We start from the raw sequence: 12,319 nt of genomic DNA on the forward strand, positions 1-12,319 counted from the left end.
GCGATGTCGGCAAGCGCCCGATGGACTTCAAATTCGGTATACTGAGCCATTAGGCGAGGAAAAATGCATCCTGAGTAAATGAAGCGATTTAGAAAAGGTTGAGAAAAGCGGTGATAATTTGAAGTTGGGGGTTATCTAGAAAGTCGGTGGCTGGGCATCATTTTTTCGGTGGGCCAGAAGCAGGGGTGGGCCAGAAGTGGGTGCTTTGACTTATCTGCTTTCTCATAGATCTGCAGAGGTCATTCAAAATTACGTAGTTGATATGGCAGGGTTCTCTTATCATAGACTCTCACAAAAGCCAAACCGACCTGGTTATTCTAACCGCGATTCTTTAGCATTGCTAATGCGACATCCTTGTCGAAGGTGTATTTATGGCCTGCACTCGTGTTCTCCGAATTCTCGATGCGAAGGCCAGTGAACGTCATTGATGCCGACTTGGCGTCAAGGTTGTTTTCATGTTCGTCCCCAAACCTGGTACCCATTCCACCGCTCACTGACACATCGGTGAAGGTATGGCCCTCTGCCCTTGCCCTGTTCAGCAAGGCATCGCGTAGAAGCTGATCATGGTTTCCGAGAACTTCCAAAAGCTGTTGCATCGCCTGTGGCTGGAAACGGCCCGCCTCCTCTGCACACAAAGCATTGTGTTGAGGCTGGACCGATGGAAACAGCTTGACAAGGGTATCAACAGCTTCGCAGATTGAGTCGATGAGGCTGTTGAAGTCGGTCTTGCGGTATAGCGCCCATCGCGTTTGACGGCCCGTCTCCTGAAGTTTTCTGCGTCGCTTGATGACAATTGTACGCATGCCATCGATAAGTCCTTTCAAAGGCTTGTCGGATTTCTCAAGTTCCTGAGTTGCATCTAGGACCTCCAAATCCTGTTTCTTGTCCTCGTCATCCAGGTTCAATCCCCTGAATTGCTCGGACTTTCTCCTGGCAGTCTCAAAAGCATCCTGAATTGTCTGAAGCCATATTTTAGCCTTCAAGAGTTCGCTCTCTTTCCAGGAACCCTGTTGAAATCTGGATGCTGCTTCGGCATTCTCGTCCAGAACGCCCATAGCCTCCCCCCATCGCGTGAACTCCATTTCCGCAGCTTGAAGTTTGGCAACGCAAAAGGCGAAATCCTGATGGAAGGCTCTTCCAAACTGGACATACTGAAAACAATCCAGTGATGACTTGAAAAAGCCGGGAATGGCCAGCACGAAAGCAGGAGAAGCCATAGTGAAAACGACAGATTTCGAAGCAATTGCGATCCTATTCGGAAACGAATTGTGAAGGAGGAGTTTTTAATCAATACCGAAAAGGCGAGCTCTGTGTCATTTCAAGACCCAAAGTCTTCTCAAGTTCTGCCGCCGCTCTTTGACCTGTACACACCCGCTGTTGCGCCAAGGCGATCGGCCTTGGGCATCAGTCAATGTGCAGAAAACGCCCCAACAACTGCCTCAACGGAAATGAGACATTCATGCAGACACTGCCTCAAACTCCAGTCAGCTTCAAATTTCTACTTTTGCTTGCCCGACAGATACTAGCGCTCATGCGCAATGCAAGCAGGCTGGGATGGATGATCTCCTCCCCCAATGAATTGAGTCTTTCCTCTAGCCCTTGGGTTGCGCCCAAGGTTGACTAGACCTTGATCTTCGGTCAATAATGCAGCAAATGTTGAAACGACTTGCGGTCGAAGCCTTCTAAAATGACCGACTTTCAGGGTCAGAGGGGAAGAAGGGGCGTGCCTAGTCCACATAAACGAGTGGCAGCCCCGGGTTACTGAGAATCCATGCCAATACATACACCTGCCCTTCTTGAGCCGTACATCAAGCTGTCCTTGGCTCCCCATCACATCTTCGGCGGCAGACGCCAAAATCTTGAATGATTGCATCGGCGTCCAGATCAGGGCGAAGCGACATGTCAGTAAGTTTGTAAAGCCAGACTTATCGGCGTGACCAAATAGTGACTTTCCTAGAACCACCAGTACACAAATATTGCTGTGACAGGCAGCTCAAACACTCATTTCGGCGATAAGCACATTAACAACTACTATGCTGGCGAGCTTGACAGTATGTGACCGCTCTAATCCAATCCCCATGACGTTTGTTCAGATACTGATGGGAAATAGACGCTCGATATCTCAAGGTGGCAAGAGGCGCCGTCTTCGATGACCGGGAAAACGAAAAGGGCCCTTTGTGCCACCCGCATACCAGGAAAAGGCTGCGTGCTAAGATCGCACAATGGGTAGATGATCCCAAGGGAAAATGCATTTTCTGGCTGCGGGGTGCAGCAGGCACAGGGAAGTCTACAATCTCGCGAACGGTTGCGAAAAGCTTCTCCGACAAAGGGAAGCTAGCTGCCAGCTTCTTTTTCAACCGCATCATAGACGACTGCAGGAAAGCCGATCTATTTGTTACGACGATTGCCAATCAGCTTGTCCACAACGTTCATGGATGCCAAGACATTCAAGGACTTGGTGATCTCATCCGGAACGTTGTCCACAAGAATCCAGATCTACTTAGCAAGACTCTGGAGACGCAGTTCGCAGAACTTATTTTGGGGCCTTTCAAACAGCTCAAACCAGTTGGTACTTCGAGAATCACGATGTTGCTGGCAATTGACGCCTTGGACGAATGCGACAATGAAAACTACACTGGCGCTGGTCCTTATTTAGAGCGCACCAGGATGATCGTCGGCCTCCTGGGTGAGCTTGGAAGTGTTACAGGCATCAGAGTACGTGTCTTCATTACCAGCAGGCCAGAATTACCAATCCACTTGGGATTCAAACACGATGTCCCAGAAAGGTTCCACCAGGATGTCGCACTGCACGAAATTTCCCCTTCGGAAATTCAGCAGGACATCAGGGCCTACCTGGAGCATGAGCTTCAGAGGATACAATCACTCTACGATATATCTCCGCCATGGCCGGACACCAATACGACAACAATGTTGGTGCATAGATGCAGCCCCTTGTTTATCTATGCCGCAACTATCTGTAGATTCATGGATAATCGCAGACTCCATCCCAAAACACAATTGAAGAAAATCCTCGATTCGCGCTACAGACCCACGAATACAATGGAAATGACATACGGAACCGTTCTGGACCAACTAGTTTCTGGACTCGATGAGAGCGACTACCAAGACATCCTTATTTAAATTTCGCAGGATTGTCGGCGGCATCATTCTTCTGGCAGATCCGCTGCCTGTCATATCCCTTTCTCGGCTTCTTGATGAGGACGAGGATGAAGTCTTTCTTCATCTCAAAAACCTCCATTCTGTGTTGAGCGTCCCCGACGACCCCGAATCAAATCAGCCCATCAGAGTATTTCATCTGTCCTTTCCCGAGTACCTCTTGGACAGAAGTGGAGAGAGGAGCCACTTCTTTATTGAAGAGCAGCAAAAGCACACCGATCTTTTGGACTGTTGTCTACGAATCATGGCAAACAGAAACCAATATTGCTTGAAGAATGACATCTGCCACCTGGGGGATCCCGGTGTCCTCAGAAAGGAGGTAGCATCTGAGAAGATCCGAGAAAACATCCCGCAACACCTGCGGTACGCCTGCATATACTGGGTGCACCATTTTGAAAAGGCCCATTGCCTCACGAACGAGACTAAGGTCTACGACTTCTTGACCAAATTTTTCGTCCATTGGCTCGAAGCAATGAGCTGGTTGGGTCGCATTGAACAGTCCATTACCGATGTTCACAAGCTACAGGCTCTCTTCCACTCTCCAGGGTCTAAAAATCAAGTTGCGTTGTTTCTTGAAGACGCAAGAAGATTCGTGACGGAACATAAGTACACTATCGACCGAGCCCCCTGCCAAGTTTACGTCTCAGCTTTGCTCTTCTCACCAACCGATTCTATAGTAAAGCAAACCTTTCAGTCCGAAATACCGAATTGGGTTCTCAGAGCGCCCGACACAGCCACAACTTGGGACGTAGCCCAAAGATCGCTGCATAAGTACGGGCCGCATGTGAGAGACATGTGCTACTCGCATGACGGTGTCTATCTTGCCATCGCAACAGATAAAGAAGTCAACGTATGGAATATCGATTCCAACAGCCTTTGTGCGGCCAAAGATGACTTCACGAGCGAAGTCTCATGTGTCGTTTTCAGATCCGCGAATGATGTTGCTGTGGGCCTGGTCACAGGCTCGGTTGTGTTTTGGGACTGGACACATGGCCAGCAATTCATCGAAACCTTGTCAGAATTTTGTGTTGCGTACATGTCTTCATCTGAAAATGGTGGCTTGGTGTGTGGTTTCTGTGATGGAAGAGTGTATCTTTGGAAGCAGGATACCGGCATCTTGCATCGATGGAGAACCTGCTGGCGCTCACTGAAAGACAATTGGGGGGTGCACCCTAGAGGTGCGACTCTACCTGTGACCGGGATTTCTTACTCTGTCGATGGGAAGTTCGTGGCAATCATACGAGACCGGTGTCCCAGCCATGTCGACGTGTATGAAGCCAACTCAGGTTCCCACATGCACGAAATATGTTCTTCGAAGGGAAGCTCATTCGGCAACCTGTTGTTGGCAATTTCTGGACCAAACAAAGAATGGGGATGGGCCGAGTACGAAATAGAGTGCGCTGACAAGATACAGCTCTGGGACTTAAGTACAGACATGGCCGCGCCTGTGAAAGAGGTGTCTCTAATCTCACGTTCTTATTTGAGGCCGGCTACGAATCAATGCAGGACACTATGTCTTCAACGTGGCTTGGAAGCTTTGGAGATCTGGACGGATGAACAGACGCAAAAATCTGATTTGTTTGATCAATCTTGCCTTTCTCCGGATGGAAGACACATTGCGGCATCCAAGTCTGGCCATGTCGTCATTATCGACACGCTTCACCTCCTCCCACACAATGAAGATACAGAACGCTTCCGCCTTTCTCAGCTTCTCGATGAATACCACCTTTGGTCAAAAGCGGCATGTTCACCTGACGGCTCTCGACTGGCAACGATATCTTCACACGGCAGGGTCATTGTCTGGGACTTTACCAATGGACAGGTAGTGCCTAGTCGCCTTGATCCACTCACGCCTTTACTGGAAAAGAAACACCATGACCTAGCTCTCGGCTGGTCCATAGACGGAAACTCGTTAGTTGTGGCGATGCCGGGAGAGCTAATTGTTCATTCTTTCTTACCAGGATATAAGCCGACCAAGATTACATATTCACTGGAGCTTACGACTGATGGGAATATTGACGCGCTCCAAAGCGAAAAATATTTGTGCTGTTCTTCACGGGGGAAATATCTGGCGATGATTAATCACGTTTTCAAAGGGCAATGCGAAATTCTTCTGTGGAAATGGAAGGGTCGCTATCTTCAACATTTCTGGACTAAAAGAATAGTCACACGATCTACCATGGCCACTTGCCTGCCACACTGTCTGACCTTTTCGCCGGATGAAACGTGGCTAGCTTGCTTTACCACGGCACAGTACGACTGGGACTACAGTTTGATGCTCATAAATGTGGAATCAGACAGCATCAAGTGGATAATCAAAATCGACAATTACCGGCGTCCCGCAGTAATTGCGTTTGATCCTACCGGAAGTCGTATCGTGGTCGGCGCTCGTGTCGCTTATCAAGACCGAATAGACGATGGGATGAACGACGAGACGGATGACGAGATGGACGTTGAAGTGGACGCTGAAGTGGATGACGAAGTGGACGATGAGACTGACGAGGAGACTGACGAGGAGACTGACGACGGTATGGATGACGAGTTGAGCGATGCACTGGACAGTGAAGATGATGAAATCGACGACGGTCCCGCAAGAGTCAGTTATGCATTTGTACTCAGCATACATGAAGGGGGCCGTCTCTTACATTCAGAGCCAATTAACGAGTGGGGTACCGAACATGCGAAGTCCCTTTCGGTTGGGTTTATCGGTGCTGCTCCAGTCGTCGTCGAACCTCAATATTGGCTACGTCTGAAACGTATGGCAGAGCAAGATGGCACACCTGCGCCGGCAAACAGCATTTCATGCCATGTGTACGTCCGCAAATTTGGCGAAGATTATTGGATAATGAAAGGTGGCCGGAGAAAGGTTCTCTTGCCAGACGACTGCAAAACTTGGGATCCCGTCGACAATTGGGACAACCTGTCGCATCGTGTTTTCGGCTACAACAGGACCAGAAATAAGCCGTGGCTACTCGAGTTGGACTGCCGTAACTGTATATTTCCGGGCAACGTTCTGGGGATGAAAATCGATGACCAAGGCTAGAACTGGGCTATGATCTATTTAGTAATTAGATGGCAACCTGCATCGGTTCATTGGGCTTCGCCGCCACCCATCAGTAGCATCTGTTCATCAACCCGGAAAGTGGTGGTCAACTGCTTCGTTCGACCATGTGTCATAAGCGGAGCCACCCGGCTGACCGAAAGGGCCAAGAAATGGACCCTGATTGTATGCCGGACAATATTTCCGCTGAAGAACTTCTCCTGATTCCTTGGCTGAAGAAATGCCCTGGCTCCATCAGCTCGGACTGCGCTATGGGACGAAATGGAGCTTGGACTTGCCTAATCAGGCATCTCGGCGCCGAAACCCACGAACTTTCTTCAGCATCACCCCACGAAACCTCGGGAAAGGCCATGATGAAAAGGCGAGGTATTATGTATTTAAGTAATTGAAGTTCGTCTGACCATGCTCCGTCTTGTATCATGATATTGCCGTTCTCGTATTCAAAGATCAATAGTCCAATCCATCTTTCATCGGCTTTCAACGCTTGCCACCACCATGACCGACATCAACTACTATCAGCGCCTCACAGAGGTGTACACCTTAGACAACAAACCACTACTCCTAGCTTCCGCCGTCAGTTATGTCGTCGGTTACCTCCAGTACATGTACGTCATCCGCCTCACACTTCGTGAAGGCAAGGGTCCGATGCCCTTCTGGATGCACTCTTTCTACCTCGCCCACGACTCCACATGGACCTACATTCTCGGCAAAGCGGCCATTAAGTACAACGAGCATTGGTTTCTCAGAGGAACATCGACGGCACTCTTCGTGTGGACGACGCTGGAGATGTGGACTATCCACAGGGCCGTTACCAAGGAACGCGAAGCCAATTTCGCTTCGGTGCTCGGGAGTAATCCGAGCGTCTTCTCGGCGGCGGTCTACGCGCTGGCACTCCAGCTTGGCATGTACACGGTCGTGCTGCTGGGAATCGCGTTTATGGGCGAGGGCTGCGTGATGCAGTGGTTCTGCTTCACCAATGTTCTCATTGTCTTGGGGCCGACCCACCAGTACCTCAGAAACGGATCGAGGCATGGGCTTTCGCTTGGGTTCTGTTTGGTCAATATTGTTGGAACCATTTGGACGTTTGCACCGTTCAGCTTCTTCGTCTTGACGATTCCTGAGTTATTCGACAACACGCTGTATTACGTTGTGGGATGCATTCTTACGATCTACTCGATTGGGTGCTATTTCGTGGTTGCGCAGTATCCGGCCAAGACGGCGGCCATGAGCAAGCCTGGAAAGGGAGCTCCGATTTGGTAAACAAACGGCAGAAGTATGGTCTTGTTGGAAGAATCAAAAGTTCAGTCTCGACTCAATTTAAATAATTTAAAGTAAATATGACAAAGGGTCATTGATATCCCGACGTGATGAGGGTGAATGTGTTGCTGAGCAAGTGAAAATGAATTCCAACTGATGATTCAGGGGCTCCGGATAGCTTTAGTGGGGCACATGCCTTATATAAGCCAGCCCGGGCCCATGCATGACGCAGGGCGTCCCGCCGAGGGGTCCAGCCGTGGCTGCTCCGACCGCCTCTCACTGCACCCCGCACTAAGCTCAGCTAAGCTCTCCTACGCGGCGCACAACCACCACTGCAACCACAACCCGACCTCTTTGGACGACCTCGGCCGATCTACTTACGCGGACGCGTTCCAACCCTCGACCCTTCTTCCGCACATCGCGCCTCTCGAGGCCGCCGAGCCCTTCCCTTCCAATGCCACCCATACCGCGAACCACGCCCCTCCCCCGCGTCATCACCTACTACCAGACACACCACACCCCCGATGGCAAGCCGATTTCCATCCTCCCGCTCATCACGCAGCCCGACATCAGCGTAACCCACGTGATCCTCGCCGCGATACACATCAACGACGACCCGCACGCCCTCACCCTCAACGACCACCGACCCGACGACCCGCGCTTCCTGACGCTATGGGCAGAGCTGCGTGTGCTGCAGGCGAGCGGGGTGAAGGTGCTGGGCATGCTTGGAGGCGCTGCTCGCGGCTCGTATGAGAGGCTCGACGGCGATGACGAGGCCAAGTTTGAGAAGTACTACATCCCGCTGCGCGACATGGTGCGGAAACACGCTCTCGACGGCATCGATTTGGATGTGGAGGAGGAGATGAGCTTGGGCGGTGTGATACGCTTGATCGACCGGATACGGCAAGACTTTGGGAAGGACTTTATCATCACCATGGCACCCGTGGCTATGGCGTTGCTCGACCCGTTCAAGAACCTGAGCGGCTTCGACTACGAGGCGCTGGAGGTTATGCGCGGGAAGGAGATCGCGTGGTACAATGCCCAGTTCTACTGCGGATGGGGCGACTGCAGTAACCCCGTCATGTACGAGATGCTGCTGGCGAAGGGCTGGGCGCCGGAGAAGATCGTCATCGGCCTGGTGACAAATCCGGAGAACGGCGGCGGCTGGGTGCCGTGGGAGATGCTGGGGTCCGTACTCCTTCTGCTCCGAGGCCGTTATGAGCGGTTCGGAGGTGTTATGGGCTGGGAGTACTTCAACAGCTTGCCCGGCGGAAGGGAGAAGCCATGGGAGTGGGCCCAGTGGATGACGACGATGCTGCGATCAGAGAAGGCTTCCTCATGGCCGGCGCATGGAGTTTTGCCGGTGGAAACAAGTGAGATTGCCAAGGTGGTCAAGAAGGAGCTCGTCGATGAGGTCGACCCCGATGGACCCAACAGCAAGGATGCGCCGCTGCCAGCGAGCTTTGACTACTATTCAGACACCAACCTCGACGATGATTGAGCGGATCGAAGACAGGCATGGTAAGAAATCAATCTCGGATCCTTGGGCAGGGCGAAAAGTTTGGAGTACGATGCACTCGCAGGGAAAGGCATGACCTATTGACGAATCGAGAATCACGCGAAGACGATTGGGTTTCACGAACTTTTGGGCGTTCAGGTTGTTCCATCCACTTTCAGTTTCAAACTCAATTATACTTATATAGATGGAAGAAGACGAGCTTGGTCTGTTCAAGCGAACTTTGCTACTCGATTGCCACATAACGAAAACGAACAAACAATTTGTATTCGACCTCGCGACCTTCCCGGAAAAGTTGACTTTAAAAGTGGGGCTTGTACATGTACAAGTCGAAGGTGAGAATATTTTGACCAAACATCGCTGGTCATACTAAAATGGGTGAGCAAAAATGAAAAAAACAATAAGCACCTTCTGGAGTTATGTAGGGTCACCGAATTTCTCAACTAGCCGAACCCAGGCTTTCACTCAACTCCCACACTAGACCATGTTCACTTGAGCTGCTCCAATTGTTGAGAGGAAGGGAATCTACCTTGCCCATAAAGGCTTGAGCGTTCGAGGAAGGGAGCCGCCTGAATCCCACGCATGCACCTGCCGCACTCAATTCGTCATTTTATGATGCCAGAATTGAAGTTATTCGCAGATGATAGTCGCGCCGACTATTTGCAGCTAGGTTCTCCTAAGCTTTCCATCCTTGCTCATGCGTTTCCCATAACCGTCGTCGTCGTCGTCGTCGCTATTGCTATCGCTATCTTTTGCAGGATATTCACATATTATCCCAAAGCGCTGTCTGGTTGAAGTAAATGGCAAGTGCTGCTGGAAGTGAACAAGTCCCGAACTCGTTGTAATGCTCATGGAAACTTGCGATGTGATGCAGGTATCTGATCGCAGCATTCGTGGATATACGATCAATCCCACGCGCCTGGACTTCAGGTGATGCTCACTATTCACTTGCATTGGACAGATCTTGCTCGGAAACTTCTTCGTATTCTTCTATCAAGAAATGTTATTCTGGCACCCGAAGACGTAATAAATCCGTCCTTGAACACGACTCGCGTTGACGATGACCTCATCCCCCTGATCTACTCACCACACCATGTCTCATGTCTCATTTCTCGTCCCAAATGATCAAGGAATCACGCCAGTACACCTATCGCCATACTGCAACAACATGGCCATAATCATAGCTATCTAATCACAACATACCGTAAGCGACATATAGCGGTCCACCAACTTGATCAGAAATCTAGTCTTGGTGGTAGACCCCGAAAGCCCAGCATCCGCCGGTCCATCGGCTTGCAGGTACAGTTGCCGAGCAGCGACGAAGTACTGATGCAGCCTATCACACGCTTCATCCGAGAGAGGGGCCATCGAGAAGGTTTCCAAGGCGCCGCCGGTGACCCCGTCCCGGCGGATGGTCTGCGCAACCTCGGAAAAGTACTTGCTTTGAAGGTCTTCTCCATGATAGTCGATGATGCCGAAGACTCGTGTCTGGTAGTCGATGGCGGCAAAGAGGGCATGCGCGAAGGCGTGGATGCGAGGGATGTCGATGCGGGCCTGTCCGTGGAGACGCAGCGTGCTGCTGATATTGCTGACTACCGTGTCTGTGAGGATGTTTGCGATAGTGTTTTCGTCAGGGTGAGTGAAGCCCTCCGGCAAGGCGAGCTCAAGGGTCTCAATGAAGGTGCTTTTAGACATGACTCTCGTGGACGGTTGGTTGTCTGCGATGTTCGGGTCAGCAACAATTATCCCGAGCATGACAGGATGCGTACATCTTCGATGCTGCTTGTCTTGCTTCTTCGCCTGGGCCTTTTGGATTCCGCCGTATGTCTTGGGCTTCTTGCGTTCTCTAGTGGTCTGAGACCTCCGATGCCCGGGTTTCTTGGTTTCCCTGTTCTTTGGGGTGGGGACATCAGGCTGCGGTTGTGTAATGTTCGGAAGAGCTGCCTCGAGATCGGCCTTCAGATTGAAGAGGGACGCCATGTTGTGTGTCTGAAAGATTGTTCGGTCTTGTTGTTGCAATGAAGAAGTTGAGAGAATGATGGGATGATGGGAGGTCGGAGAGTCCATAGTTTTGTAGAAATAAATGAATCTTTCTCAGACGCGTGGGTCGCGCGATAAGATGGTAAACGTGAGAGTTTGGTAAAGTAAACAGTGACCTTGAGGTGGGTGCGAATATCTCAGCCCAGCAAGGTCAAATCGCCGCACCTTCCCTAGCTTTCTCCGTCAAATCCGTAAGTAGCTGATCACAATTTCAAACGGAGAAACATTTCGCACTTCAGACACGCAACATGGAATAAATTTGCTTTTCAGTGGCATTTTCTTTCGTTATGGTTGACAAAGGGACTGGCCGCGTTGTATTCATCGTCTACAACCCTGATACTCCTTTGGTGCAACTGCCATTTCCTTGATGCCACTGCCTTGGAATGCTTAGATGCCAACTTCGTTCATATTCTCAACCAAGCCATCCTCCATCTCCTCGTCCTCCTTCGAAAACTCCAGCCAAGCATCAAGGATACGGAGAAGGTCTCTTGTCTTCGCGGTGTAGGTTCCCTCCTGCGAGTTCTTCGGGAAAGAAAGAAAGTAGTCCTCGCGAGCCTTGACAAAGCTCTCGAGCATCACCTTGCAGGTGTTCGTAGAAATGGCCTCCATGGAGAAGTCCTTGGCGTTGAGACCGCCGCCGGCAACGCCCTTGGTACGCACATGCTGGGCGATGGCTTCGAAGAACTCGGAGTTGTCGTCGGAGCCCTTCTTATACTTGCCGCGGCATTCCTTGACGGCCTTGACGAGCGAAAGCATGAAGCCCATGAGGCGGGCGGCGTCGCGAGACTGGGTGCCCTGGAGGTGAAGGACAGCGCACAGGTTCTCAGCCTCCTCATTCTCGATCCAGTTGGCGATGTCGTCGATTGGGAAGTAGAAGCCATTCTCAAAGCCGGTCTGGAGGGTGTGCATGAGGTTGGCCATGGCCTTGACGAGCTTGGCGTCGCCGCGGATGGACTCGGAAGCTTTGTCGGGAAGAGCAGCCTTCGCTATGTCTTTGTTAGATATTTACGATCGGATGGAATGAGTAAAGAAAACATACTTCCTCTCAGCACGCGCTTGCGCTCGCGGTTCCTCTGCTGTCTGTTGGCGAGACGGTCTGCGAGATACTTGTTCTTGCGCATCATGCTATGAAGCTTGCGCTTGTTGGCGGGTGCGTTATCGTCATTGTGATCACTTGCAGTGCCATTGACCGGACCGGTATCTTGGCTGACGGCGGGCAAGGCAGGCTCGAGATCCTCCTTCAGGTTGAAGGGCGCAGACATCGTGGC

At 51.1% G+C, this 12,319-nt stretch overlaps 6 protein-coding genes across 6 annotated transcripts; 3 read left to right on the forward strand and 3 right to left on the reverse strand.

Moving 5' to 3' along the window:
- Positions 1–317: 317 nt before the first annotated feature.
- COL26b_008289 (uncharacterized protein) lies at positions 318–1,217 on the reverse strand (the record flags this gene model as incomplete). Its single annotated transcript, XM_053181052.1, has 1 exon — positions 318–1,217. The coding sequence occupies one exon, from the start codon at positions 1,215–1,217 to the stop codon at positions 318–320; it is 900 nt and encodes a 299-aa protein (XP_053034934.1).
- A 4,139-nt stretch (positions 1,218–5,356) lies between these two features.
- COL26b_008290 (uncharacterized protein) lies at positions 5,357–5,805 on the forward strand (the record flags this gene model as incomplete). Its single annotated transcript, XM_053181053.1, has 2 exons — positions 5,357–5,773; positions 5,797–5,805. The coding sequence occupies 2 exons, from the start codon at positions 5,357–5,359 to the stop codon at positions 5,803–5,805; spliced, it is 426 nt and encodes a 141-aa protein (XP_053034935.1).
- A 928-nt stretch (positions 5,806–6,733) lies between these two features.
- Positions 6,734–7,498, forward strand: COL26b_008291 (uncharacterized protein; the record flags this gene model as incomplete). The annotated part of the gene is made up of 1 exon (XM_053181054.1): positions 6,734–7,498. The coding sequence occupies one exon, from the start codon at positions 6,734–6,736 to the stop codon at positions 7,496–7,498; it is 765 nt and encodes a 254-aa protein (XP_053034936.1).
- A 451-nt stretch (positions 7,499–7,949) lies between these two features.
- COL26b_008292 (uncharacterized protein) lies at positions 7,950–8,996 on the forward strand (the record flags this gene model as incomplete). The annotated part of the gene is made up of 1 exon (XM_053181055.1): positions 7,950–8,996. The coding sequence occupies one exon, from the start codon at positions 7,950–7,952 to the stop codon at positions 8,994–8,996; it is 1,047 nt and encodes a 348-aa protein (XP_053034937.1).
- A 1,120-nt stretch (positions 8,997–10,116) lies between these two features.
- On the reverse strand, positions 10,117–10,991 carry COL26b_008293 (uncharacterized protein; the record flags this gene model as incomplete). The annotated part of the gene is made up of 3 exons (XM_053181056.1): positions 10,117–10,158; positions 10,215–10,729; positions 10,781–10,991. The coding sequence occupies 3 exons, from the start codon at positions 10,989–10,991 to the stop codon at positions 10,117–10,119; spliced, it is 768 nt and encodes a 255-aa protein (XP_053034938.1).
- Positions 10,992–11,438: 447 nt separating this feature from the next.
- Positions 11,439–12,313, reverse strand: COL26b_008294 (uncharacterized protein; the record flags this gene model as incomplete). Its single annotated transcript, XM_053181057.1, has 2 exons — positions 11,439–12,037; positions 12,091–12,313. 2 exons carry the CDS (start codon positions 12,311–12,313, stop codon positions 11,439–11,441), a joined length of 822 nt encoding a protein of 273 aa, XP_053034939.1.
- Between the last annotated feature and the right edge of the window lie 6 nt (positions 12,314–12,319).

The sequence above is a fragment of the Colletotrichum chrysophilum genome (genome assembly GCF_026319265.1).
Source record: "Colletotrichum chrysophilum strain AFK26 chromosome Unknown scaffold_72, whole genome shotgun sequence".
Classification (NCBI taxonomy): domain Eukaryota; kingdom Fungi; phylum Ascomycota; class Sordariomycetes; order Glomerellales; family Glomerellaceae; genus Colletotrichum; species Colletotrichum chrysophilum.